The sequence below is a fragment of the Apodemus sylvaticus genome, chromosome 9 (genome assembly GCF_947179515.1).
Source record: "Apodemus sylvaticus chromosome 9, mApoSyl1.1, whole genome shotgun sequence".
Taxonomy (NCBI): Eukaryota; Metazoa; Chordata; class Mammalia; order Rodentia; family Muridae; genus Apodemus; species Apodemus sylvaticus.
The window spans coordinates 51,163,219-51,191,132 of record NC_067480.1 but is presented as its reverse complement, the minus strand read 5'-3'; the positions used below and the strand labels follow the sequence as shown (position 1 = coordinate 51,191,132).

The 27,914-nt window shown below is 39.2% G+C and overlaps 1 protein-coding gene across 3 annotated transcripts in view; it reads left to right on the top strand.

The window, feature by feature from the left end:
- Positions 1 to 27,914, top strand: part of Pard3b (par-3 family cell polarity regulator beta) — a 1,018,635-nt gene that overhangs the window by 450,554 nt on the left and 540,167 nt on the right. For all 3 annotated transcript variants that reach the window (XM_052192632.1, XM_052192630.1, XM_052192631.1), the window contains exon 4: positions 27,286 to 27,395. In XM_052192632.1, the coding sequence (XP_052048592.1) occupies positions 27,286 to 27,395 (110 nt within the window). The remainder of the gene's footprint in view (positions 1 to 27,285; positions 27,396 to 27,914) is intronic.

Sequence of the window (27,914 nt, the reverse complement as noted above, 5' to 3'; positions counted from 1 at the left end):
CGGAGGCCATCCCTTCAGAGATCCATAACCACTTGAACTGGAAATCTGACCAGGAAGAAATCCCTCCGCGGCCTCTCCTTGGAGCACCTCAGCTGAAAGGGCGGCCGAGTTCAGAGAGAGGTGATAGGAGATGAGGGGACATTAGGGCAGAGAAAGCACTGATCCTTTCTGCATTGCCTCCAGTTGTGAAACCTTGTGTCACAAAGGAGGAAAATACAAGCAGTTTCAGGTGCCTATCTACAGCAGGGAAGGGTCCAGAGTCCCCTGTGGTCGGGAAGAGAGTCAGGAGGAGAGTTCACAGCAGCTGAACTTCAGGTTTCCCTCTCTCTTGGAGCACCAGCAGCTTAAATGGAGAATAAATTATCCAGGCAGATCTATGGGTGATTTAGTTTATTGTAGGCAGTGAGCAAGTTATTTATTATGGTGTTTTCCTCCATCTGCTCATGCTCTGAGTCTGTAGATCCTTGTGACTCACATCCTAAATCTTCACATCTTAGCAGCTGCCCAGACTACTCCAGGGAGGGATCACAGGAGAACTGACCACAATGGGTTTGCGATTTGGGTAAAGTAGGAGAGGGCACTGCCTATTGAGCAGGTATTATATTGAAAGTATTGTCCTGGATACTTTGGGTACAATTTCTTGCTGACTTTTTAGTGACCCTGTCTTCTTTTCTCTTCTTTTTCTTTCTTTCTTTCTTCCTTTTTTTGTTTAAGAAACTAGAGCCCTAGAAAGTTAAAGTGCTGGCCTAGTTATATATCAAGTAAATACCAAAAGCAGGACCACAGTTCCTTGACTCTACAGCAGATATTCTCATTTATTTTTTCTTATAGTAACTATAGTGTGCTCCTCCATTGTAAGGACACCATACCTAGTCAATTGCCTTTTACTATTTCACAAAACTAAAACAGAAAAGGATATCCAACCCCTCAAAAATTAATTTTTCAAACAAATAATTTATAATTTCCTTATTTGCAAAGTGTATTCCTTTTAGTCATTTGCTTTTTTTCATTGCTTTGACTTAATAAGTAAAAATGATAAAAATAACTATGCATAAGATATTCTCTTTAAATCAGTTATATTTTAAATGTAAAATTATGATATCACAAAAGTATGTGTATATGTATACATATACATATATATATTGTCTAATATTACCTGTACATGTTGCTTTCTATACACAATTTTATATACACATACTAATTTTTTCTCAAACCAACTATATACAGCTTTTGTTGACTGGATTATAACAGAATTTAGAATTTTCCAGATAGCATTAAATTAGAAATTGTCTTCATTCAAAATTTCCTGAAAATGATCTTTAGAAATGTATTTCAATTTTATTATAGCTAAACCAATTTAAAGTGAATTTTAGTGGGCTAGCCGAAATAGATTTTGAATTGATTTTTTTCAATAAAATATATAATGCCCCTTTAAATACATTTTTCTGCAATATTGCTCTTTTTCTCTGTTTAGCAATGAACTTTTCTAAAAGATTTCTTTTCTAGGTTTAATTAGATTACAGTAGAATTAGCTTTGCACAGCTTCCAAGGTGGATGGCAAATGTAAAAATCAGGATTCCACAATGGACTGACTTCAAGTCAGCATTGTGCCTGAAGCTGCCCTGTAAAATCAAATGCATGTCTTAGTCAATAACCTGTTTCCAAGCTGCCTTCTTCAGTATGTTCATTTGTTAATAAAACATGCACAGTTGTAAGAAACCAGAATAGTATTTGTTTGTGCCCTTCCCCCACACATAAGGCAAGAAGGCAGGCTGTGTACCAGACATTTATGCAAGGCATTTTTCAACATCTTTCTCTTTTGCTTGCTTCTTGTTAGCTACAAAGATACATACTGTGCCAGGCTCTAAGCTGGTTGCAACAGCTATTTATTTAGATTGTGTGAACTGGAGCTGAACTTGAACCCAATTAATAGCAACTGAACTTGAACAAACTGATATGAAATCATTATAGGCTCAGTTCCCTGGTCCATTATCCCTGAAGAGATCATCCGACAGCACTCCAGGTGCCTTTTCTATGCCAAATCTTGGTGCAATGCCCAATCAGAAGGTGTCGGGGGATTAGAAGTTCGGTTGCATCGGAGTTAGCTCATTACCACTTTTGCGATCGCTTTCACAGAGAGGAGAGGTGGTGATCCCACTGGGCGGGATTGCAGGGAAGGCTTTGTTTTCAACACCATCTGGCATATGGTTGGCACTCATTAACACAGCACAATGTCGATTAAAATAATAATTGTACACGGCAGCAATGCCACTTCCATAGGTCCCCACCTTTGGCCTCCCAGCAAAAGAAGTGGAAGAAAGGCTGGCTGAGGAGGAGCTGTCTGTGATAATGGCGGTCTCTCTGATGGAGCATCCTCAGTGCGCACATGTTCCTCGGATCAGCTCCTGTAGTTTTACTTTCATGCTTTTATTTTTAGTAGAAGTGGCCTTTATTTGGAGGGGAGGTGGTGGAACAGGACTGGGAATACCTGTTTTCAGTTCCCAAAGAATCTGGTGATGGAACATCAGCCGTGGCTTGAAGTTCTCTTCCATATAGTACCCAGGAAATGTTTCCTTAAAAGGGATTGCATATAGCATGTCTACTGCATGTTGAGTTAAATACAATGAAAGCTTTTAGGCTTTGGCCTTGCTATAAAATGCATTAATAGACCAAAGCATACAAATGCTGAGTTATGATGCCACTGCCTATTCTATTAAAAAAAAAAAAGAAAGAAAGAAACAACACACAGATGTGGATTGTATGAGCATCTCCAGGACTTTCGTTTGGTCTCAAGATTCTTTCTTTGGAACTCTTCAGTATCTAGGGATAGGAGCTTAGGTTTTTGAAGGTATCTACATGAGCTTGAGTCTTATTTCCCACCATATAACAGGCCAGGACAAACACATAAGCTTCCTTTACTCTCCCTTTCTTTAGCCACACAATGGGTTCCATCTTTATTGTTAGGATAACTGTGAAGGCTAACAAACACAGAGCCTATTTGGATAAGACTTGTGCATGGAGAGCTTCTGATAAGTGTTGGCACTGACCATGTAGACATCAACATGTTTCTCCCTGTGGGTTAATTCTTCCTCAAGAACTTGTCTCATATTTGTTCAATTTTCATCCTTGGAAGATGAATTTATAGCTCCAGGAATGAAAGTGAGTGTTAAGCATGATTGTCCAATATGCCTGTCAATTTGTTCTTGCAAGATATTAGCATTTAATCCTTTGCCCTAAACCAGAAGAAACCAGGCTGGTAAGATGGTTCAATGTCTCCAAGATGGACCAGCAGGTAAACTTAACACCTGGCAACCTGAGCTCTATCTCTGAATTCCATATGGTAGAAGGAAACAGACTTTCCCAAGTGTCCTCTGACCTTCACACATAGACCATGACATACTCACTCCTCGACACATACACACAATAAGTAAGTAAGTATAACAAATTCATTAAGAACCCCATTTGATGTGGCTAATTTCCATATATTATGTGTATATGTATGTGTATGCATATATGCATATGTATACATGTGTATATTTCTGTAAAACATTCATGGCATATGTTTCCAGAAAAGACTGTTCATATTGCAAACAAGAAAAAATAGTTATGTATATCATCCTCATCAGTATATGCTATATTCAGTAATCATGAGTTTTATCTGGTTGTGTAACCATAAATAGCATGCCCTCAGGCAATCTAGTGATATGTGCCGGTGATAATAAATATAACCAAGTTTTGCTTTTTTATTGTTTCCCATTTGGTTTTTGGAAGCACCTTCTAGAAACTGGCATTTTGCAACAATGTTCAAGTATAGTTCATCCCACCAAGAGATAATCACAGACACAGATGTTTTAGATGCTGAAGGAAGATTAAGTGCATCAGTTTAACTAGCAGCACTAAAAGGCCTGCATCTTTGTATTGTTGCTGTTTATCTTCTTTCTAGCAGTTGAATATTGAGCTCCCTCAGGCTGTGATTCAGGTATTAATGCCGAGTCGAGGTCAGGCAAGAGTGTGTTCAGTCTGCAACACTTAGATAGCAAAGGCAAACTGCTCATGGCTGTTAGTCAGGAGGCTCTGTGTGCCAGTGATTGCGTGCTGGTGGCTCATCATCAGGGTGATTCACAGCTACCTGAAATGGGCCATTGCACTTGGGTTTTCCTTTTGGGCTGCTGTCATTGCCAAAAACGCTAGCCTTTCTTCTACAGATCTGCCCAAACGACAAGTGGATGTGACCCTTTGGCATGCTGGGTGACTCGCTGCTAACACAGCAGACAGCTGTTATTATCTTGAAGGAATTGTATCTCACAGTGAATCCTTTGAAGAGTAATTAGCACACACACACACACACACACACACACACACACACACACACACTGATCTAGGACATGTTTCTGTGCCTAAATTCTGGACAGAATTTGAAACCTGTGCCATAGGTTTCTCCTCAGCAGTTTAGTTCACAGATCCTCTCTCTTGGTTTAACCATGCAGACATTTGAAAATCAGAAGGTATAGGCTATTTTCTTATGTTTTCTGTGTTCAGTGTTCCGTGTTACTGCTAAGTGGCCATGTAAAAGCCCCAGTCCTGTGGATTAATGTCAGTGAGATTCTAAAGTACACACCCTACCTTGATCATGGTCTCCTGTCCTCCAGCACACTGACCTGTTGCTCCTGATCCTGTAAACTGGACCAGCAGCCTACTTTTCTCTCTCTTGGTTATGGCTTTGTACACGGATTCAGATACACTAGTTATTTTTTCCTGGTTCTTCAACCTGTACTTAACTCTCATAGTCAGCTGAGGTTAGAAAAAAAAAAAAAACCAACACAGAGAAGATTGACAGACTGTCTGCTCTCAAGCAGCTTCCTTCTGGCTGATAGAAATTATATATGTGAGCAGGGACGCAGAAAGCTCTCCAGTGGTGGCACTGGAGCAATAAAGACAATAGACAGGATGGTGGGGGAGGGGAGCTAGCAGAAGGCCACTTTGAGCAGATGAAGAACTGTAGAGGAACATTGTGGACAGCATCAACTGTTCTTCCATACAAAAGCAGTCTGGGTGAACTCAGAAAGATCCACAGCTCCAAATGAGGTGAGGGAAGCTAGAATGGGGTGAGGAGAGGCAGCCAGAGACGAGAACAAAGCCAGAGGTAGGGTCAAGTTTTAGATATGATTTTAAGACATTTAATCAGTTCAAAATAGAAACTATGTGTAGTCCAGGTAAAAGGGAGGTGGTGCAATATTTTGTGCTGGCTACCCAGTTGTCATCACTCTTAGTTGATGTTCTGAGGTATGTATGCGCAGTTCTAGAATGATGTTATTTTCTCTTACCTATCTCCAAGTAGACTATACAGTATTTTATCTTCACCATAGCAAGCACTCAGTCTTCAAAACCTGTTCCTACTATAACTGAACACTGAAACTCTGGTTAACCCTAGTCATTTCCTTCACTCTTCACCCCAGACACTGCTGTCCTACTTTCTGCCCCTGTGATTTGACTCATGTAGATTACACAAGGGATGTGCCATGATGTCATCTTTGCCTTCCTCCATGTGGCTTATTTCACTTAGCTCAGTTCCCTTAGATGGCTTTAACCATGTGGTTACAGATGGCAGGATTTCCTTCTCTTGTGGCTGAATAATATCTGTGCATGTTATTTTCTCCGTTCATGTATCCATCAAACCTAGACTATGTCCATACTAGTTACTGTAATAATCCTGGAAGGAGCACGAGGGTGCAAATATTTCTTTGAGGTATAGACTCAAGTTTTCTTACATATATGATAAAATTGAGTTACTGGATTGATTATATAGTAATTATTAATTTTCATATTCTAAATTTTGGGTAATGTCCATACTATTACCCATAACGTATATAATCAATTTCCATCTCTACTTTTCATAAGGATTTCTATTTCTCCATGTCTTCCCCACAGCCAACATATTAACATGTTTTTATGTACCTCTTGGCTATTAGTATACCTTCATAGGAAAATGAGGTAGCCTCTCCTCTTTTTCAATCATGTTATCTATTTCTATTATGTTCTTTGATTTTGTTTTGCTTTGTTTTGTTTTATTATATTTGTTTGTTTTTTGAGATATGGGGGAACAAATCCTGAGTCTGTACATGCTAGGTAATTGCTCTACCACTGTGTTAAACCTACACCATGATTTTTGTTATTGGATTACATGCATCTTAAACATTTTGACCACTAATTCCTTATCAAAGGAATATATAGTTTAAAACATTTTCTTATCCTATAGGTGACCCCTCCATGTTCTGCTTTGCTTTGTCATGGAGAAGGTTTAAGTCTGATCCTGTACCTCTTTCGTTCCTGTCCTTTGTTTTCATGTGTCAGTTCTTGAAATCATTGCCAACATCATCATAAATCCAGCTTTTACCCATATTCCAATTAATAGGTTTAGACTTTCCAATGCTACACTTTCAGCTGATTTTTGTATATTATGAATTATTTCATTACTTTGTTCCTTTTGAAGTTTGTTGTCTGGTTGATTTTTGCTTACTTATTTTGTCATAAGTAAACCAATGGCCTGGAACTCATTATGAACTAGATCAATTAAGGCCATAAAAAATACACATCATGTTCAAGAAAGAAAATCCTGAAACATTTTTGCTGAGAGAGGGTCTTGGGTATCCTGAAGGTATACCCATCATTTCTGATGTCCCAGCCTCTGTCCACTGAATTGAATGCTAGCATTACATATATGCATCAGCATACCTTGTTCATGTGGTATTGAAAACAGGAACCAGGCCCTATTATATGCTAGGACAATTCCCTACCAACTAGTCTATATCCCCATCCTGAAATTCTATATCCCCATTATCAGTAACTAGACAGGCATAGTCACTATTAGTACTTATATAGGATATGATAACACTCCTAGCCAAAGCAATTGGGTAAGAAAAAGAAATAAATGTTTTCCAAATTAGAAAATAATAAATCTCTTTTCTCTGTTCATAGTTAACAAACCTTTTTATGTAGAAAAATTTAAGTAGTCTACCAATAAACTATTCAGAATGATAAATTCCATAAAGTTTCAAGACATAAAAGCACTTGTGTTTATGTGTGCTGAAATGAAAAGGTAATCAAGAAAACATTTCTACTTCCAACAGTTTCAGAAAGGATAAAATATCAATAAAGCTCATAGAACTTTGGGAGACAGGAAAAGGAGTTGATTCTGTTTTATTAGAGATATTCAAAATGAAATGTTTAAAGCAGGAACCTGTTAAAATCAGATTTATATCTCTGTTTCAATCTGTATGGTTGATGTGTTTACTTTCACTATGTTGATATAGTTCACTCATTGTCTTGTTCCCTTAGTATAATACATTCACAAATATATATGTACATGGTTGTCTTGTTTTTGCTGTGATAAAACACAGGCCAGTTTTGTTTCATGATATCACAACCTTTTTCTTCTATCCACCATCACACATCACCAGCCATACTTTCTTTAATAACCTCTCCATCTTTGGGGCATCTTGTTGCCTGATACCCATCACCATCTTTTTCTTAACTTGTCCTGTAATCCTCTTTTTATTTTATAGATAAAGGTTTTCTAATGTATTCTTACATTATATTCATGTAAACTTCTTTTGGCTGCTATATCAGTCTCTTGAACATAGTGGATGGATGGACTGGAGGATGAATAGATGGCTGGCTGGCTGGCTGGCTGGATGGATGGATGGATGGATGGATGGATGGATGGATGGGTGGATGGATAGATGGATGGACAGACAGATGGGTGGATGGATGGATATGTATAAGTACTCACAATGATCAACTGTCCTGTATAGTCACCTGTAATTTCTATAGCTATAAATTTTCTTGCTCTTAAAGATTTTCAGTGACTTCATAGATATCTCTAGTGACATCATCTTACATATTAATCTCTCTCCTTGGAACCTTTGAAGGTCAAAGACTGTCCTAGTAATCTTTGTTTTCCCAGTAATTAACACATTTCCAAGCACTTAGCAGATTTCCAGTAAATGCCTAGGGAAAATAAATGTTAATCAGGACATAAATCTCAAAACCCAGAAAGGCTGTGTAGGGTTATTGGACTGAATCTTGAACTAGATATATTTCCTTAAGGAGTTGATGATGCCTAGAGACTTCCTACCCGGTTTCCTCTTGCAAAGTGGCTGTAGAGAATCCTCCAGGGAAGCAACTTCAGAACTTCTCTTTTCTTTCTATTCTGTAATCTTTCCTGTATCATCCATGAGTTAGAACACTAACCCTCTTAGTTTATGTTCAAGATTCACAAATGGGTTGTGACTCAATTTTGAGAAACCCACTATTAGGAGGAAGAGATTTCACTGAAGTAAATTATAAACAAAACAGCCTAGACTCTCCTTGGAATCTGGGAGGACACTAGCTATGTGTTATATGCACAATAAAAAAGTCACAGTGACTATGTGGTGTCTAAATGTAACAAGTTATCAGACAGATGCAGTCATCAGATTGCTTAGCAAGGTTGCTTTGCAATGTAGAACTGAATTCTCTACTCTAAAGTTGTTGGAGGCAAGTCCACCAGTCTTCTACCTCATTGATATATAACTGCAAATATTTTAAGCAATTATGTTGTCTTCCTTCTAAAATCAAACTGTGGGCTCAGTGAGATACAAAGATCCTTACATTTTCTTTGCCAATATGTTGACATAAATATTGCTGTTAAGCATGCACAAATAGCAGAACTATTTCAGTCTTTTTATCTCTTTAAAACTAATTTAAATCTGAGCATTAAAAGACTGCTTGATACCATATGTTTGTTTTAGATAGGAAATGAAATCTATTCTAAACATAAGGGCTTATGAAATCTGTATTCTAAACATAAGAGCTTATAAAATTAGAATATAGGAGTACAAGCCACAGTAAGTTGTTCCATGGTCATCAATTCCTCACATCGTAGTATATCCCTTTCTCGTGTGACGTTGTTGCTCCCTTCCATCTTCCTGGGGGTTCTTTTATGCCCACCCTGGATAAAATATGCTGCTCATATGCTTTGCTGGGTAGTAAATGTTTTTGTAGTATGTAAATATTGTTTGAAATTGCTGCGTTTTCTCTTTGAAGACTGTTTAAAGCCTTCTTCTGAGTGTGACCAGTGGCTGTGGATAAGGGGCATTGGAATACTTGGTAACAATATGAAACTTTAAGAACATATAGAAAGATTTCCATATGCTAAAACAACACCCTCCATAGGACCCACTTCATTGTGTACATGAAAATAAACTATAGGGGAGTGTTGCTGGCACTGCTGCTAATTTTGCTTTTTTCATTTGGAGAGCCATGTGCCATCCCTGTGTGTGTGTGTGTGTGTGTGTGTGTGTGTACACCTGCACATGCACATGTGTACCTTGATATCTAGAATGAGACAAGTACCATGGGAAGACAATTCCAATAGCATCCAGTGTTTCCTCTGGAGCTCATAAGGACGCTTCTTCCTTTCCTCTTATGGTCCTTTTTGAAAGCTGCACTGCATGTTGTTGGTTTTTTTTTGTTTTTTTATTTTGTTTTTTTTTTCCTGTGCCAACAAGACCTGAAAGATGAGATTGTGCTCCTTTGTTTCAAATTAAAGGATATCTCAGAAACCATTTGACAAGTACAAAAGCTGTCTGATGTAGATACTGGCCTCTTGTCAGCACCTTCAATTTGATGTTTGTCATAGGTGGTATGCCAGTGCTGTTAAGATTTGTCATCAGGCTCCCTTTCATCTCTGTAGATCTGCTATAATTTGTTATTTCATGACTTCTTAATAATATGGGCTCCTCCGTGCGCTTCTGTTATAATAAGCACGGACTTAGCACCATGCAGTTCTCAGGCTATGACACAGAAGGATAATGGGATGATGGCATAAAATAGAGAAGAGAGGTGCTGCTACAACCTCACTAGAGAGCTTCTGGTATACTTTGGTTTTCCTAAGACCTAGGAGGGAAACAGTAATAAAAAAAAAGTTCTTGTTCTAAGAATGGAATTCTTTAAAATGCTTTTAATTGTTCCAGTCATTTAGTTACTTAAAATGTTTATATTTGAAATCCAAGTTTTCTCCTGACTCTCAAAATTTCATCTGTGGAGAAGATTTTAATTTCTAACTGAATTACTTCCCTGTAATTCAGCATTAGTAGACACTCTTATGTCTAAATATCTTCCCCTTAAAACTTAGACCTCTAATGATGCTAATATCAGTAGTTTGTTTCTTCCTGGTGAGTTGTATAAATGGAACCAGGTTTTGTACCTGTGGCCTTTGCACCTTGGTGCACATTGAATTTGAGGTGCTGTTAAATGGAAAGGTCAATAATGGTCCATGTTCATTATTACCTTGCTCTGCCACTGGGAGAATTGGTCAGCTGGGGTAATGTTCTTCAGCCAGGGTAATGGAGCTATTTAGTAGCAAAACAGCAGTCATGAAACATCTGGGTGGTCTTGCAGAGTTCTTTAAAGTGTATTAGATTTCATTTATCTAATATCAGGTCACAAAAACTTGGACAGCCGGATCATTTGACATCATGGACATATTATGACCTCTTCCTACTGGCCAGATGTATTCAGTAAAAGGTACCTGACGTGAAAGCTGAGATGTAGGCTCCAGGAACAGATATGGGTCAACAAATGAGGTCTCAAACCATGGTCACAAATGTTGTAAATACCTCCATGGAGCAAAGAACCTGATTTATCCTCTAGTCCTTTCATTAGGCATGTTCCCTGCTGAAGAAGCCTGGGATGTTTTCTGCATTGAGCCCCAGTTGATAAGCCCTATTTAGAATTGTAAGTGTTGTTAAGCAGAAACTGTACCATTCACATTATGGGAAGAGTCTGAGGGGCCTTCATTTTGCTACCACACAGTAGAAAACATGTGGACACATAGGAGAATAAAACCAGAATCTGAGGGTCTCTTAAAGATAACAGTGGCTTCTGGTGAGGATGTGGACAAAGAGGAACACTCCTCCATTGCTGGCAGGATTGTAAGCTGGTAAAACCACTCTGGAAATCATTTTGGCAGTTCATCAGAAAATTGGACATAGTATTACTGGAGGACCCAGCTATACTACTCCTGGACATATACCCAGAAGATGCTCCAATGTGTAGTAAGGACACATGCTCCACTATGTTCATAGCAGCCTTATTTATAATAGTCAGAAGCTGGAAAGAACCCAGATGTCCCTCAACAGAGCAATGGATACAGAAAATGTGGTACATTTACACAATGGAGTACTACTCAACTATTAAAAACAATTCATGAAATTCTTAGGCGAATGGGTAGAACTAGAAAATATCATCCTTAGTGAGGTAACCCAATCACAAAAGAACATATGTGGTATGTACTCCCTGATAAGTGGATATTAGCCCAGAAGCTTAAAATACCCACGATATAATTCTCAGGCCACATAAGTTTAAGAAGGAAGACCAAAGTATGGATACTTTGTTCCTTCTTAGATAGGGTACAAAATACCCATGGGAGGAAATACAGAGACAAAGTGTTGGGCAGAGACTGAAGACCATGCAGAAACTGTCCCACATGGAGATCCATCCCTTATACAGTCACCAAACCCAGACACTATTGTGAATGCCAACAAGTGTTCGCTGACAGGAGCCTGATATAGCTAGTTCCAGAGAGGTCTCCCAGTGCCTGACAAATACAGAGGAGGATACTCTCAGCCAACGACTGAACTGAGCAAAGGGTCTCCAGTGGAGGAGCTAGAGAAAGGACCCAAGGAACTGAAGGGGTTTGCAGCCCCATAAAAGGAACAACAATATGAACCAATCAGTACTCCCAGAGCTCCCAAGGACTTAATCATCAACCAAAGAGTGCACATGAAGGGACCCATGGCTCCAGCCACATGGGTAGCAGAGGATGAGAGGAGAAGCCCTTGGACCTATGAGGGTTCATTGCCCCCAGTATAGGGGAATATCAGGTCAGGGAAGCAGGAGTTAATGGGTTAGTGATCAGGGGAGGGATGATGGAATAGGGGGTTTTCAGAGGGCAAACTAGGAAAGGGAATGACATTTGAAATATAAATAAAGAAAATATTTAATAAAGAAAAAATAGAAAGAAAGAAAGAAAGAAAGAAAGAAAGAAAGAAAGAAAGAAAGAAAGAAAGAAAGAAAGAAAGAAGAGGGAAAGAAAGAAGAGAGAAAGAAAAAAGGAAAAGAAAAAAGAAAGGAAAGAAAAGGAAAGGAAAAGAAAAGAAAGAAAAGGAAAGGAAAGGAAAAGAAAAGAAAAGAAAAGAAAAGAAAAGAAAAGAAAAGAAAAGAAAAGAAAAGAGTGGCTGCAAACCTCACTTCTTCCTCCAGTTCTGTCATGGAACCAAATGATCCAGTAAAACGTAATGATCAGAGGTTTCAAATGAAGCTGGTAAATCTTATAGACTTGTGCCCAGGACACCTAGAATTGACTCATGGATGTTTCTCATTCATGAAGGACTTGGCGATTTGAACTTTGTGCTCCATGTAGCCAGTGATTGTTAGCAGGTAGAGGTCAACCTGGCTTGCTTCTCCCTTAGTTTCCTGTGAAGATTCAGTGACATAATCTTTAGAAGAGTGTTGCTAACATACTGGGTGCTCTAGCCTGATGTTTAACAAATATGAATTGTTCCATAAGACCTGGGGATGGGCCAGCATCATTGCTTTGAGGAATTATCCCAAATATGCTCTACCTGAGTCAAACTGTCACCCGAAGACCATCTGCCCCTCCAAGAATAAGAATCCATGTTCACTTCAGAGTGTTTGCAAGGGAATTATTAAATAAACCACAAAGTGGACAAGTCCTCCCTGACTTTCTCAGCTGAAATGTTCTTAAAGTACCAATGCTTTTCCAAAAGTTATTTTTATCCATGCCTAAAACTATGCTAGGCAGTGCCTCCTGTTAGAACATCACTGTTGCTTCCATTGGAATAGCTAAAACCTTTATATTTATGTATTTTCTGGTATTGTTGAATCACTCCTCAGACTTCCCAATTAGTTAATTGTCTCCTAGTCATCTAGTTCATGTCTTTTTCCTGGCAGAGAAAATTGATATCCATGCCTGGATACCTGCTGCTACCCTCTAAACTAAAGTTATCATTCTGCTTATTATAAATATACTTCTACCATTATGCTGTGTTCCTTCCTCCAGGGCCCTACCTTAAGTCCCTGCCCTGACTTTTGTCAGTGATGGAGCAGGAATTGAGAGCTGTAAGCTGAAATAAATCTTTTTTCTTCCTAAGTTTCCTTTCCTCGTGGTGTTTTATCACAGCAGTAGAAACCCTAACTAAAACAACCACTTTTTATGCATCTTCTGCATTTCAAATACCATTTAAAATTCAGTTGTTTCAAAGAATCTTTGCAAGTAAACTCAAGTATCATCTCTTTAGCTTTTCCATGGGTTACCATAAATCTTATGAATATAAATTTACCTCATAAATATCAAGCATCTGAGAGTATAAATTATAGGAGCCTGAAAGACCTAACTGCAGGGCAGTGGCTTCTGTCATAAAGCACTGTAATTGACAAGACCTTAGTCAGTATACTAGACCCTCCACCTGAGCTGTTTAACATGGGTGTTGGTGTCACATTCCTGTTCATTTGCCATTAAGTCACACAGTTGTTAACACATGCAGCACTGGTGTGAACGGTGTTTGTTTTAAAATAAACATTGACACTAAAGAAAAAAGTGTTGGGTGAAGGGAAACAAATCTGACAGTAGCAATTTGTTTATGAATGGGGGCTTGGATACTTTTTGTTCTTAAAAATAATGCCTCTTTAGAGACATTTTAGAGTCCAGAAATTTCACATTGAAAGCTTCATCTTTGGGCCTGTATCTGTTTGGCAGGCATCCTGTTAAGTGTCCATTTTGCTAGGTGCTTCTGAGTTTTGTGAGCTGATTGCCAGTAAAGAGTTGTCAAAGTATTCTTGACACCTCTCCTCTGCTTGCCTTTCCCCAACCCCTTTGGTATTTTTGGCTTTAATTTTTAAAAGTACCTGTAAATGTTTGTATCAATTCACTTGTTTTTTTATTTTCTGTTTTCCTCTTTTCATGTATCTGTGGACAAATGTCTTTGTTATTTTTCAGTTGCTATGAAGAAACACCATAAGCAGAGTAATACACAGAAGACTTAGTTCCTTAGTCTTACAGTAGTACCAGGAGGTGAGTCTCTGCCCATCTTGGTGGAGCATGTGGCAGCAGACAGACAGACATGGTGCTGCAGCAGAAGCTGAGAGCTTACATGTGAGACAACCCCACAAGGGAGAGAGAGAGAGCTAGCTGGTAGTGACAGTGCTTTGGAAAACTCAAAGCACATCCTCAGTGATACACCTTCTCCAACAAGTCAGATCTCCTCCTGATCCTTCAGAAATGGTTTTACCAAGTAGGAACCAGGAAGAACATACATGAACCTGTGGGGGCCTTTCTTGTTCAAACTACTGCTGAGCTTGTCTGTGTGGGGGCACAGGCATTTGAAAAGGGGAGGTCACTGGTGGGAATCTGCCACCTTCTTCACTGAAGTAAAGTCTTTAAAACCCAGAGGCCTGTGACAAACATGTCTGGTCTTGCCAGCAATCTTGCTTTAAGGATCCTGCCTCAGCCCTGTGAGGCTGGAATTACAACTGGGCTGCCACATCTATCTAGCATTTATGTGGTTGTCTGAGAATCTGCATTTCAGATCCCATGCTTCTGGGAAATACTTCAACCACCCAGTCACCTCTCTGGGGCCCTATTTAATTTCCTACCAATACCCTACCTGACTTTCAATGATAATACTTTGTGTATCACATGATGACATTATTTTTTTATTGTTATTTTTTTATTCGATATAATTTATTTACATTTCAAATGATTTCCCCTTTTCTAGCCCCCCCCCCACTCCCTGAAAGTCCCGTAAGCCCCCTTCTCTTCCCCTGTCCTCCCTCCCACCCCTTCCCAGTTCCCCGTTCTGGTTTTGCCAAATACTGTTTCACTGAGTCTTTCCAGAACCAGGGACCACTCCTGCTTTCTTCTTGTATCTCATTTGATGTGTGGATTATGTTTTGGGTATTCCAGTTTTCTAGGTTAATAACCACTTATTAGTGAGTGCATACCATGATTCACCTTTTGAGTCTGGGTTACCTCACTTAGTATGATGTTCTCTAGCTCCATCCATTTGCCTAAGAATTTCATGAATTCATTGTTTCTAATGGCTGAATAGTACTCCATTGTGTAGATATACCACATTTTTTGCATCCACTCTTCTGTTGAGGGATACCTGGGTTCTTTCCAGCATCTGGCAATTATAAATAGGGCTGCTATGAACATAGTAGAGCATGTATCCTTATTACATGGTGGGGAATCCTCTGGGTATATGCCCAGGAGTGGTATAGCAGGATCTTCCGGAAGTGAGGTGCCCAGTTTTCGGAGGAACCGCCAGACTGCTTTCCAGAGTGGTTGTACCAATTTGCAACCCCACCAGCAGTGGAGGAGTGTTCCTCTTTCTCCGCACCCTCTCCAACACCTGCTGTCTCCTGAATTTTTAATCTTAGCCATTCTGACTGGTGTAAGATGAAATCTTAGGGTTGTTTTGATTTGCATTTCCCTAATGACTAATGAAGTTGAGCATTTTTTAAGATGCTTCTCCGCCATCCGAAGTTCTTCAGGTGAGAATTCTTTGTTTAACTCTGTACCCCATTTTTTAATAGGGTTGTTCGGTTTTCTGGAGTCTAACTTCTTGAGTTCTTTATATATATTGGATATTAGCCCTCTATCTGATGTAGGATTGGTGAAGATCTTTTCCCAATTTGTTGGTTGCCGATCTGTCCTCTTGATGGTGTCCTTTGCCTTACAGAAACTCTGTAACCTTATGAGGTCCCATTTGAATTCTTGCTCTTAGAGCATACGCTATTGGTGTTCTGTTCAGAAACTTTCTCCCTGTACCGATGTCCTCAAGGGTCTTCCCCAGTTTCTTTTCTATTAGCTTCAGAGTGTCTGGCTTTATGTGGAGGTCCTTGATCCATTTGGATTTGAGCTTAGTACAAGGAGACAAGGATGGATCAATTCGCATTCTTCTGCATGCTGACCTCCAGTTGAACCAGCACCATTTGTTGAAAAGGCTATCTTTTTTCCATTGGATGTTTTCAGCCTCTTTGTCGAGGATCAAGTGGCCATAGGTGTGTGGGTTCATTTCTGGATCTTCAATCCTGTTCCATTGATCCTCCTGCCTGTCACTGTACCAATACCATGCAGTTTTTAACACTATTGCTCTGTAGCTTGAGGTCAGGGATACTGATTCCCCCAGATTTTCTTTTGTTGCTGAGAATAGTTTTAGCTATCCTGGGTTTTTTGTTGTTCCAGATGAATTTGATAATTGCTCTTTCTAACTCTGTGAAGAATTGAGTTGGGATTTTGATGGGTATTGCATTGAATCTGTATAGTGCTTTAGGCAAAATGGCCATTTTAACTATATTGATTCTACTGATCCATGAGCATGGGAGGTTTTCCCATTTTTTGAGGTCTTCTTCCATTTCCTTCTTCAGAGTCTTGAAGTTCTTGTCATACAGTTCTTTCACATGTTTGGTAAGAGTCACCCCAAGATACTTTATACTGTTTGTGGCTATTGTGAAGGGGGTCATTTCCCTAATTTCTTTCTCAGCCTGCTTATCCTTTGAGTATAGGAAGGCCACTGATTTGCTTGAGTTGATTTTATAACCTGCCACTTTGCTGAAGTTGTTTATCAGCTGTAGGAGCTCTCTAGTGGAGTTTTTTGGGTCACTTAGGTAGACTACACATGATGACATTATTAAGAAAGCTTGTGCTGGAAAGACTCAGTGCAGCAGTATAGGGGAATACCAGAATAGGGAATGGGAAGGAGTAGATGGGGGAACAGGGGGAGGGAAGAGGGCTTATGGAACTTTCGGGGAGAGGGGAGCCAGAAAAGGGGAAATCATTTGAAATATAAAATAAAGAATATACCGAATTAAAAAAATAAAATTAAAAAAAAAAAAGAAAAGAAAAGAAAAGAAAGCTTGACAACTGTCTGGAATATTTAAATCAATCATTTAAAAATTTTAATTGTTAAATGCAGGAGATACAAGGTGAAATATAACTAGTCACATAAGATAGAGTAAGATGTAACAAATACCAAAAAGACAGAAGCAGGCTCACATTTTGTTAAGATCTAATTGTGGGAAACGTGGAACAGATTAATACTTTTAAAGGGGAATAAGAATTTAAAGTACAAAATTATTATATGATACAAAGTAATTATCTTTAGCATGATAAAAGTAACAATTATAAATTAGTAAAGTTAATGTTAGTGATCTCATACAATACAAAATAATACTTAATTACTCTGTTTTTGTTAATACTTGAACAGCAGACTTCTCTGAATTTTATCTCTATATCATTTAATGACTTCTCATATGTAGCATCATTTTAATGGAATAAATTCATAATTCAATCCTTACTTTAATTTCAGAATCAAATGGCTTAAACAAGGCCTTAGGGGATACATAACCATGAGCCTTCAGGGAGGCACACCTGAAATTCAGGAAACTTCTACAGGTTTTTATCCTAGTAGTATGGGGTCTTTAATTCCATGCTTCATTTCCAAATATATCCCTGTTAGAGAACTTTCCATAGGTGCTTATGATTTTATGCAGTTAATGACTGAATATACCCCCCACTAGTTTGTGGGTTTGTCCATTTTAAATTGTGTTGCTCTCTCTGCATTCACATACTTCCAGTGAAGATACAAATAGAGCACATTCCTGAAGCTGTAGCCTGTGTCATGCACACCAAATGATAGAAACTTACATATATTACTCACCGATGATCAGCAATAACTAATGTTTTATGGCATGAAAATTTCTACACACACACACACACACACACACACACACTCAGCCAAGTATTCCAGAAATTCTGGATGTCTCAGGTTTTATTGTTTGTTTGCTTGTTTGTTTTTGCTGTATATAGAACATATTTTTCATTTTATTTAATCTTCTTTTTACAGTCCAGATTTTATTCCCCCTCCCAGTTCACCCTGACTGTTCCACCTCCCATACCTCTTCTCTACCCCATACCCTTCTCCACAAAGATGTTATCCCTGCCCCCACCCCACCAGACCTCCCCACTCCCTGGGGCCTCCATTCTCTTGAGAGTTAGGTACATCTTCTCTGATTGAGATCAGACTGGTAGTCCTCTGAAGTATATGTGTTAGGGGCCTCATATCAGCTGGTGTAGCTGCCTGGTTGGTGACTCAGCGTCTGAGATCTTGGGAGTCCAAGTTAGTTGAGACTGCTGGTCCTTCTACAGGGTTACCCTCCTCATCAGCTTCTTCCAGCTTTTCCCTAATTCAACCACAGAGGTCACCAGCTTCTGTCAATTGATTGGGTGTAAATATCTGCATCTGACTCAGCTGCTTGTTGGGTCTTTCAAAGGGCAGTCAAGATAGGCCCCTTTTTTTGTGAGCACACCATAGCCTCAGTAATAGTGTCAGGCCTTGGGGTCTCCCAAAGGAACTCTTATAAAGGACAACATTTACTTGGAGCTGGATAACAGGTTTCAGAGGTCTAGTCCATTATCAACATTGCAGGAAGCATGGCAGCGGCCAAGCTAGCATGGTGCTGGAGGAGCTGAGAGTTCTACATCTTCATCCAAAGGAAGCCAGGGGAGACTCTCTCCTAGGCAGCTAGGAGGAGGGTCTCTCAAAACCCACCTCTACATTGATGCACTTCCTCCAATAAGTCCACACCTCCTTATAGCGCCACTCCCTGGGACAAGCATGTTCAAACCATCACATTCTACTCCCTGGTCACCATAGGCTTGTTCAAACACAAACCTTGCCATACCTAGCCATAGCATGTACAAAATACATTTAATCCAATAGTCTATAACAGTCTCAACAATGTTAAAGTTCAAAGTTCAAAGTCTCTTCTGAGATTCATCCAATCACTTGTCAAAAGCAGATCACATACCTCCATCATCACAGGATACTTATTACCATTCTAAAACATCTTCGTAAGGAAATACTGGACCAAAGCAAGACCAAAAACCAACTGATCAAATTCTAAGACTCCATGTCTGATGTCAAAATGCTCTTTAAATTTCCAACTCATTTCATTCAGATCTTGTTGGCATTCAACAGTAATACACTTCATTTTGGGAGTCTGTTTTCCACTCCCTGTTAGCAGCTTTCCTCAGCAGTATCCCATGGGTCTGACATCTCTCACAACTTGGGGTATCCAAGGCAACTTCCACTTTACATATTCTTGTTCTAATGTATGGGATTCACATATAAGCCTGCCTACAAAGGGCTTGGGTCACATCCCCAGTTCTGCCCTCTGTAGCACCCTGGGCTCTGGTTGACTCCACTCCACTGCTTCTGCTGTTCTTGGTGATCATCTCATGGTATTGGCATCTCCAATTCTTTTCTGGAATGAAAGCAGTGCATCACCACGCCAGGGCTGAAGCCTTTTGTGGCCATTTTTCCTCAATATCTGGATCAAAAACCTGTGTCTTCAAGTCTCAAGATCTGGATCACAAATGTGCCCTCCATTTCTGGATTGTAGTTCATTCCAAATTAAAAGTCCAAATGAAAACAATAACCAGGTAATAATACCCATGATGACATAACTATTGCTTGTTTAACTGCAAAGACAAACAATAAGCAGAGCTGGGTGGGATCTCGCCTTGGGATCACCATTCCCCTAATTTCTTTGTCTCCTTGAACACAGGATTCAGCTCCATACTTCCCTTTATTACTTGGACCAAGCATTTTGTATTTTTCCTTTCTGAGCTTATTACAAACTTGATCAAAACACTCTTTATGAGAGTAAGGCAGCAGAAAAAGTCTATGCTGGGCTTTTTTGAGACTTCCTTTGTCAATGTAATTAATCTGATAATCTTTACCTTAGAGTTAGCCTCAGGCTGACTCTTCGGACAAGGGCAAAACTCAGTCACATTTTTCACCAAAATACCACAAAAACAGTCTCTAGGCCACATACTAACTTCCTCTTCCTCTGAAACTTGTTGGGCCAGGTCTGTACAGTTTAAGTCCCACTTAAAGCATCCCACTGCTTTCCAAATCCAAAATCCCAAAAGTCCACATTTTTCCAAACAAAAACATGGTCAGACCTATCACAGAAATACCTCAGTCCCTGTTATAAACTTTGGTTAGGAATTCCATTACTGTGAAGAGACACTATGACCAAGGTAAGTCTTATAAAAGACAATATTATCATTAAGGAGGGAAGCATAAGAGGTCCAGGCAGCCATGGCTCTGGAGAAGGAGCTGAGAGTTCTACATCTTGTTCTGAAGGCAAACATAAGCCTGACCTCCAGGCAGCTAGGCAGATAGGGGGTCTATCAAAGCCTACCCCCACAGTAACACACCCCCTCCAACAAGGCTACACCTCCTAACTACTCCCTGGGACAAGCATATTCAAGCCACTACACTTGGCCACTCCAGTGTCAACCAATAAAAGGAAATGAATAAGGAGACATTGAAAATTAAAATCTCGCACAGTTAAATTAGACAAAATCATATAATCACATGATTTTGTTATGAAGAGTTCTCCTTGATCTTTTAAGGACCTCATGAACATGACGCCCTGAAGTTCTGGCATCTGGATATTGCACAGAGAAGAAATGGTTTATTACTGTTGGGAATACACCTGGAAATGGTGACAGGATTACATCAGGTGGTAACATTAGATAATGATCATTTAACATCGGAGGACATGGAGCACTTTTAGGCAGTTATGGGTGGTCCTGTTCAGCACTTAGCACATGACAGAGAACTCAGCATGCAATGTAACTGGAGAGGAATGTTGGATATTAAACCCCTGCAGTCCTTGAAAACCAGAACAAAGAATTGAAGGTCAACTACTGAAGTTATGTTTTTCCTGTCAGCCTTCATGATTTACTAGACTTTATTTCAACTTATTAATTTATGTATCTTTACTTATGATTTTGGTTTATGTCTTTTTAGGAGTGTTTACCTTTCAAACACCAGGGCTTTTGTTTGCCTTGAAAATACTCTGGTTGATACTTTTGACCTAACCTACGATCGGAACTTGGAAATAACTGCGCTTATATAGAGTGAGCAGATGAATACTATAAAGTACTTTAAGTAATTTTAAAAGATATAAATTTGTATATGTCAAGAAGATGAAATGTGGAAACTTTTCCGTTCAAAGAGCTCAGACACTCAGGAATGTTGACAGAACACATGATATTGAAGGCACCACCATCTTCAGATAAGTGTCAGTCCCAATAAAAGTCTTAAAAACTCTTCATGTGTTTTAACAGCAACAGCACTCCAACTGAAGCAGCTTTCCCAGCTCTCAAGGAGGCTTGACCTTAGAGTCCGTTCTTATCCATTGTGGGGTCAGGAGGATTTCTGTGAGTTACTTGTGTTTGTTCCATCATGTATTGAACAAGCATAGTCTTTGTAGTCAGAAATGAAAGATAAATGGCCCTAAATGTTAGTCATATTACACTTCTTCTACCCTTTATAGTGATACTGGGAGTTTCTTTCCTAATGGAGTGACATTTAAGACTGAAGTTTCTGTCCTGCCTAAAATCAGCCTTCGTTTCTCTCGTGTGGTTTTTCCATCACAGGGTCTGTCTGAAAGCATGTCACAGCTGCTGCATTCACCACAGGCCAGGCCCCAGGGCGGGTCAGTCACTCCTGTGGAGAAAGAGACCTCAGCTCAGTACTCAGCCATAAATTGTTGCAGCTATTGATATCATTACCAATTTTTTTATGGGTCTCCAGGTATCAGTGCTATGGAGTTTGTTAGACATCAGTTGAACAGCCCTTTCTGAGGCTCATAAAAGTGCACACACAAAGATACCTAGTTGTCGCCAAAAATAAATGATGTGCTGCTTACACTGGGCTTCCTTCATTCAAGGTTTGACAGGGCGTGTGAATCACCCCAGTACAGCAGTGCACACGAATCTGGCGAATGTCTGCCTCATCCGTACTGCATCTGCCCTCCTTCCTTTTATCTGCATCTTTCACACTCTTTCTTTTTGCCTCTTGTTGAGATTAAAATAATTACTGATATTTTGAAGCTATCTCATTCCCTGACTTCTATCCTCCTGCCTACCTATCATTAGGAGCAAATGTCCACTGCTCTTCCCTATGTTAGACACAGAAGGATCACAATCATCCACTGTGCCCACACTTATTAGAATGCAGCTATAATTAGTTGCCAGAATCCCCCATTTTCTCCTCCAGCTTCTCTCCATTCCTGCCTCTGACTGAAGACATTGTGTTCAGCATCTTGTCATTGCCCTCCCTACTTCCCAAGCAGGAAACCATCTTGTTCTTACAGAATGTCATGTCTTTGCATTCACTGGAGCTGCCTCGGTATGAGACGGCACTAGTCCTGACAAGCTGCCCTTCTGACTCTGCTCGGGAGGATCATTAACCATCTTTAAATAAATAAATTGCTGTTGCTACTCCCTGCACAATTTAGAACATGTGTCCTTGTGACTTGATGTGAGGCTCATGTTTAAAACTCTTGTTTGTTTTCTCTGCTGCCAAGAGCTTCCTGTTCTGACTCCTCTGATTCTTGGTTTCCTTCTGTAATGGCCTGTCCATCAAAGCCCTCCAGCCTCCATAGTAAATGACGTGACTTATCATTGAAGCAACTCCATCCAAAACAATCTTCAGATGTAAAACTTCTCTCTCTCTCTCTCTCTCTCTCTCTCTCTCTTTCTCTCTCTCTCTCTCTCTCTCTCTCTCTCTCTCTGTGTGTGTGTGTGTGTGTGTGTGTGTGTGTGTGTATCATTACTTGTCGTTTAAGCAACTCCATCCAAACACAACCTTCAGATGTAGGAATTATGTCTGTCTCTCCCTCTCCCTTTCACCATTCCCTGTCCCTCTCCTCCCCTCTCCCTCCCTCCTCCTCCTTCTCTCACTCTTTCTCTTTCTCTGCATTCTTACACACATATCAAAATCCATCTTTCATTTATGTTGGCCTTTCATATCATGCATGGCCCCTTAGTATAACAATTTGAGCTTTTAATTAATTGTTACTTCTTTTAAAATTCCTTTTACAAAATGACTTAGGGACATTTAATGGTGATGTTGGATGTTTAACTGCACCTCCTTTGTACGCTAGTTTCACCATCATTAAACTGGTAATTGTTTAATAACTAGAAAATGTAACATCATTAATAGATGCATAAAAACTAATTCTACTTTTTTCCTCTCACAAGCATGGCATGTCTTTCAGGGTCCTCCATATTCAGTATTAAATGATATCACTTGTCATGAAAGCAAGCTCCATCCAAACATAGCCTGTGCTAACCTGGCTCAACCATCTTATATTTTGAAGACAGACGTCTTTGGTGAACATTTAAGTTTTCTTTAGAGTAAGGCTCTGAGCACCTATTGGCGGTGCCCCTGTGGGAACTGAGCTTAATATAACCAGATCCTCGCTCCTAGGAACAGAACCATGATCAGCTATGCACCACAGCAGAGCTTCTTCTTTTGTTCCATGTAGCATAGCTGGTTCCCTCCGCCCCAGGGTATCTGGCTACACAAATGGAGATTTGCATATACCAATTTCATGGTATGTGTGTACATTGATATGGATTCTCCTGTTATCTATATGTTGCCCGCCTGTTATGCCCACCTACCTTTATATATACTGAAGCCTGATGGCATGTTCCTTATGCCTCATGTTTTTTCTATGAAAAGTAAGTTGTAGGGGGTCCAGAAAAGGGGAAATCATTTGAAATGTAAATAAATATATCAATAAATTAAAAAAAATAAAAAAAATAAAAAAAAAGAAAAGGTGGAGTGCTGTGGCTGCCTAGCTCCCTGTCATTACTCCAGTCACCCACTGCATTGCTCCCTTTGCACCCCTGAGCCTTGGATATTTAGCTGAAGAGATAAGCATCACACAATATTCATTATTTCATTTCACTTTGCCTCTACTGGCTTTTAAACTCTGACTGGAAGGAGTCATGCTATCTATGAATTCTTCAGCTGAACTGAATACTTTATCCTCTAAACTCAGAGTCTCCTCAGATAGAAAACAATGGTTAGAAGTTTGTCCCCACTTCTGAGGGCCATTCCTACTCCATCTTTAAAAAAAAAAAAAAAACTTTCAATTGTAATTTTAAGGCTATGTGCTATTACCATAGAATTAGATTTTGCTAGTTTTCATTTATATAATATTCTCTGAAACTGAATTTCATCTTCTGATCTTCTGGATAAGCTAACATCATTAGCAACAAACATCAAGGGACTTCTCTTCCTTTGCAAGAAAGCTGAGGAGAAGAAAGCACAGTTGTCAGCTGTGCATTGTACATGCCTTAGAAGCCCCCTTTGCCATCATCTCCTTCAAGTTTTTATCACCAAGGTTTCAAGGGAGAGATTATCACAGCACAGTTACTTTCAATGTCCCCTACCAGCACAGGCACAGTTCAGTCATGTGACTTTCAGCCCCTGTCTCATCCACAGCACCAGTGCTTGGCAGTTAGCAGTATTAGCATCTGCAAGATTTAGTCAGGTCACAAGCTTGTTCAGCACAGATGCATGTTTATTTTCTCCCCTCCCCACAAGGAAGAAACCAGGCAGAGTTCCCTCCCTCTTATTTAGTGAGCTTGAATTGTGAAGTGTGACCTTAGCTCTATTGTGTTCGCAGACAGGCCTAAGCATTAACCCCTCTCCTTGTCTGCCTTTGCTGAGCACAAGGATGCTCTCTCTGGCTTGCAGTGGCAAGTTGGACCCTCCTTGACAGAAGTCTGCTAATATGGGCTGGCATTTTGAAAAATAATATGAGGAGCGTTAGTTTAAAACTGAGATAACAGTTCATATTTTGAGATGCTCATTATTAATTCCTGTATGAAATGATTTGCACTTGTTATTAACACATTAAGACAGCCAAGGAAAAATTAGAAGGTGACTCAACAGGAGACATTCAAATGTTGAAGAGAAAAAAAAAACAGTAGAGGGAAACTTTTTCCTAATGAGCTGAGTCCGCGTTTAAAAAAGATCCATACATTTTAAAGGTTGATTGGTTGGTTGGGGGGGGTTGTATATTTATTAATTAAATTTGTTTTCAACTGAGATATAAAAATGTAGAAGGCATACATAAGGAGTACCATACATGAATTGTTTTAATGTTCTAAATAGTCAATATAGTGGATTAAACTGAATTGTCATCTCCCAAGAAATGCATTACTTAAAATATTATGGCATGTCACAGGCATAAAGCTGAGAACATGTTATTTCAAAAGCATCATAAGTAATTTAACATTTTCTCATAAATCAGGAGATAAACTGCAGTTCATATCCTCAAGGTTGAAGAGAAGCTGTATTCTACAGCTTGAGAAAAAGACATTTATAATCTAAGAAAAAGCATGTGTCATACATTCTGACCTGTGTATGTGTGTATAGTTCTGTATATCTGAATGAAAATTACCTGTATGTTTGTATGTGTATGCACATGTGTGTATGGTACCTATATGTGTGAGTATATGTATGTATCTATATGTGTGCATATATGTCTGTATATATATGTATGTGTATGTGTTCATATTTATATATGATGTGTGTATGTGTTTGTACTTGTATGTATGCACATATGTATGTATATATTCATGTATGTATGTATATAAGTTAGCTGAAAAATCATAGTAACTAAAAATTAAAATTTGTTTTAACCTGTTATATCATCATCTTGTTTTTGACAGTGATGAAAATAGCATGTTAGCCAAAACTTCTTGTTTTCTGTTTACTTTTTCTCCTTTGAGATTGTTAAATTGTAGTGCATTCACCTTATTAAATACTAGAAAATAATTGAGAGTTTCAAGGTGTCTCCCTTCTTGTTCTCCCAATTTCTTTGGGACTTTAAATATCATGAGCTTTTTCTGAGAAGACTACATCTAGACCAACTCTCTTCTTAGTGCTACTGACCATTTAGGGGATTACCTGAAAGAAGTTCAGCCTAAGGTCAACTGAAGGAGGAGAAAGTTAATATGAGCCTGAGTTTTAAGGAGATTTTTCCTTCTAGTCTAGTTTATTTTTCAAGTTTCATTGAAGAAGGAATTGCCAGCTGTACAGTGGAAACATTGTTTATTACACTGTGGAGAAGGAGGAAGAAAAGAGTAGTGCGATGTTTCTATTAAGTAAAGGGAAAGAAGGAAGAAGGATTGCTAGTACATTGGTCACAGTGTTTCTATCTTGAACAGTACATCAACATACTGTGGAAAGTTTTGTCTTCAAGAAAGCAGGTTATGTGGAGAAAAAGGTGAAAAGGAATTAGTGATTCTGTGTTGTGTAAAGAAAAAATGTTGTAGCACATATGAAATCTATTTGGTAAATAACTTAAGGCAGCGCTGAAAATGTTCCTTCATGCTGAAACAGCGATTGCAGTTTGTGGATTATTTTCAGAACATTGATAAATGAGAAACTGCATTCAGCTTCTTCTCACTCTTTCCCCCAAAGTATGCAAATAAAAAGCTTAATTTTTTTCCACGAGAGGTTTTTAAACCATAAGCAAGTAGGTTTTGATTCTTTACATTTTTTTCTCTATAGCAGCCAATTTTGTATAAAGCAAATTATTTCGAACCTGATTGCAGTGAACACGTGTGCTTGGTCTGCTACCTCTGTTGAGGTTGAATTATATTTGAACTTCCTAATAGTATGATTATTTTTCAGAACTTAATAACTGACTAAAATATTTAATAATGGGAGCTTTTATTAAATTAAAAAGAAATCAGGTTATATTTTTAGAAGAACTAACTTATTTTCTTTATCAGTTTGTCTACTTTAAGGGAAAGAGACAGAATGGAAGCAATCCCTTGTATGCTTAAATAGACATTAATGCCATAAGCACAGAGCATAATCTCATTCTGTGTGGATTGTTGTTCAAAGGTTCTGGAAGCATCACATGGCAGTAATAACTATGCTTCTAGGTCTACAGAATAAGAAATTACATTGAATGTTTGAACTTCTTCATTAGTCTTGTGCATAATTAGCCTTTAGATTTCCACATGATTCTTAGAACAGTTTTTAGATTGCCCACTGCCCAATTTTGCATCACTTAACACATCTGTTAAATGCAATGTCTGGTTTTCAAATGCAGGTAGAGAAAGATGAGGGTTGAAAGACTGAGTGTGTGCATGCTGCCCTACCTAGAGATGCCAGAGAGCATTGGGTGGGTTAATTTACAAGCATCCTTAGAAACGAATGGTAAAACATGAAAGCCTGTTATAAACCCTTTTAATTAAAACACATTGTGCCATATATTCTCCTCTCCATGGGGTCCGTCTGACCTCTCACCTCTTCCTTTGTCCTGCAGGCACTCCACTGCTGGTTAGGAGAAGCAGTGACCCAGCACCAGGGCCACATGCTGATGCCCAGCCCAGCGCTGCAAGCCTGAGTGGCCAGAGTTTGAAACCTGTTGTTCTGGTAGGTATCTTGCCATCCGCATCTCTGTGAGGGATCAAAGGGCCTTACCCATCCATTCCAAAGAGCTGATAATTAGATACAGGCCTTTTGATGAAATGCACAGTAGTGATTATAAAAATAGATAGCATGGTCTAATAGTAGGATACAATTATAGCAACGAAGGCCATTACTTACCTAGTGCTGATGGTGTGTCAAACCCTCATTTAAACTTCTATATATAAGTAAGAACAAGTCTCTATCCAATTTTCTGATAAAATGTGAGGCAGGGAGAGATTCAGGACATTTGTTCAGTGATGTAGGAGACTCAGAACTTCACCAAGTGGTCTGGCTCGAAAGGCCCTGTTTCCAGCCAGCTTATGACCTTGCTGCACTCCTTCTGCCACTCTCCTTCAAAATGTCAGAGGGTAGACTGGTGTATTTTCAGTGATTCAATGCAGTGCTTTGTACGGCAGAATGACAGTAAATGTTGATACAGTTTGAGCTCCTAATACCATGAATATTTGAGGCCAGCACCAGCTT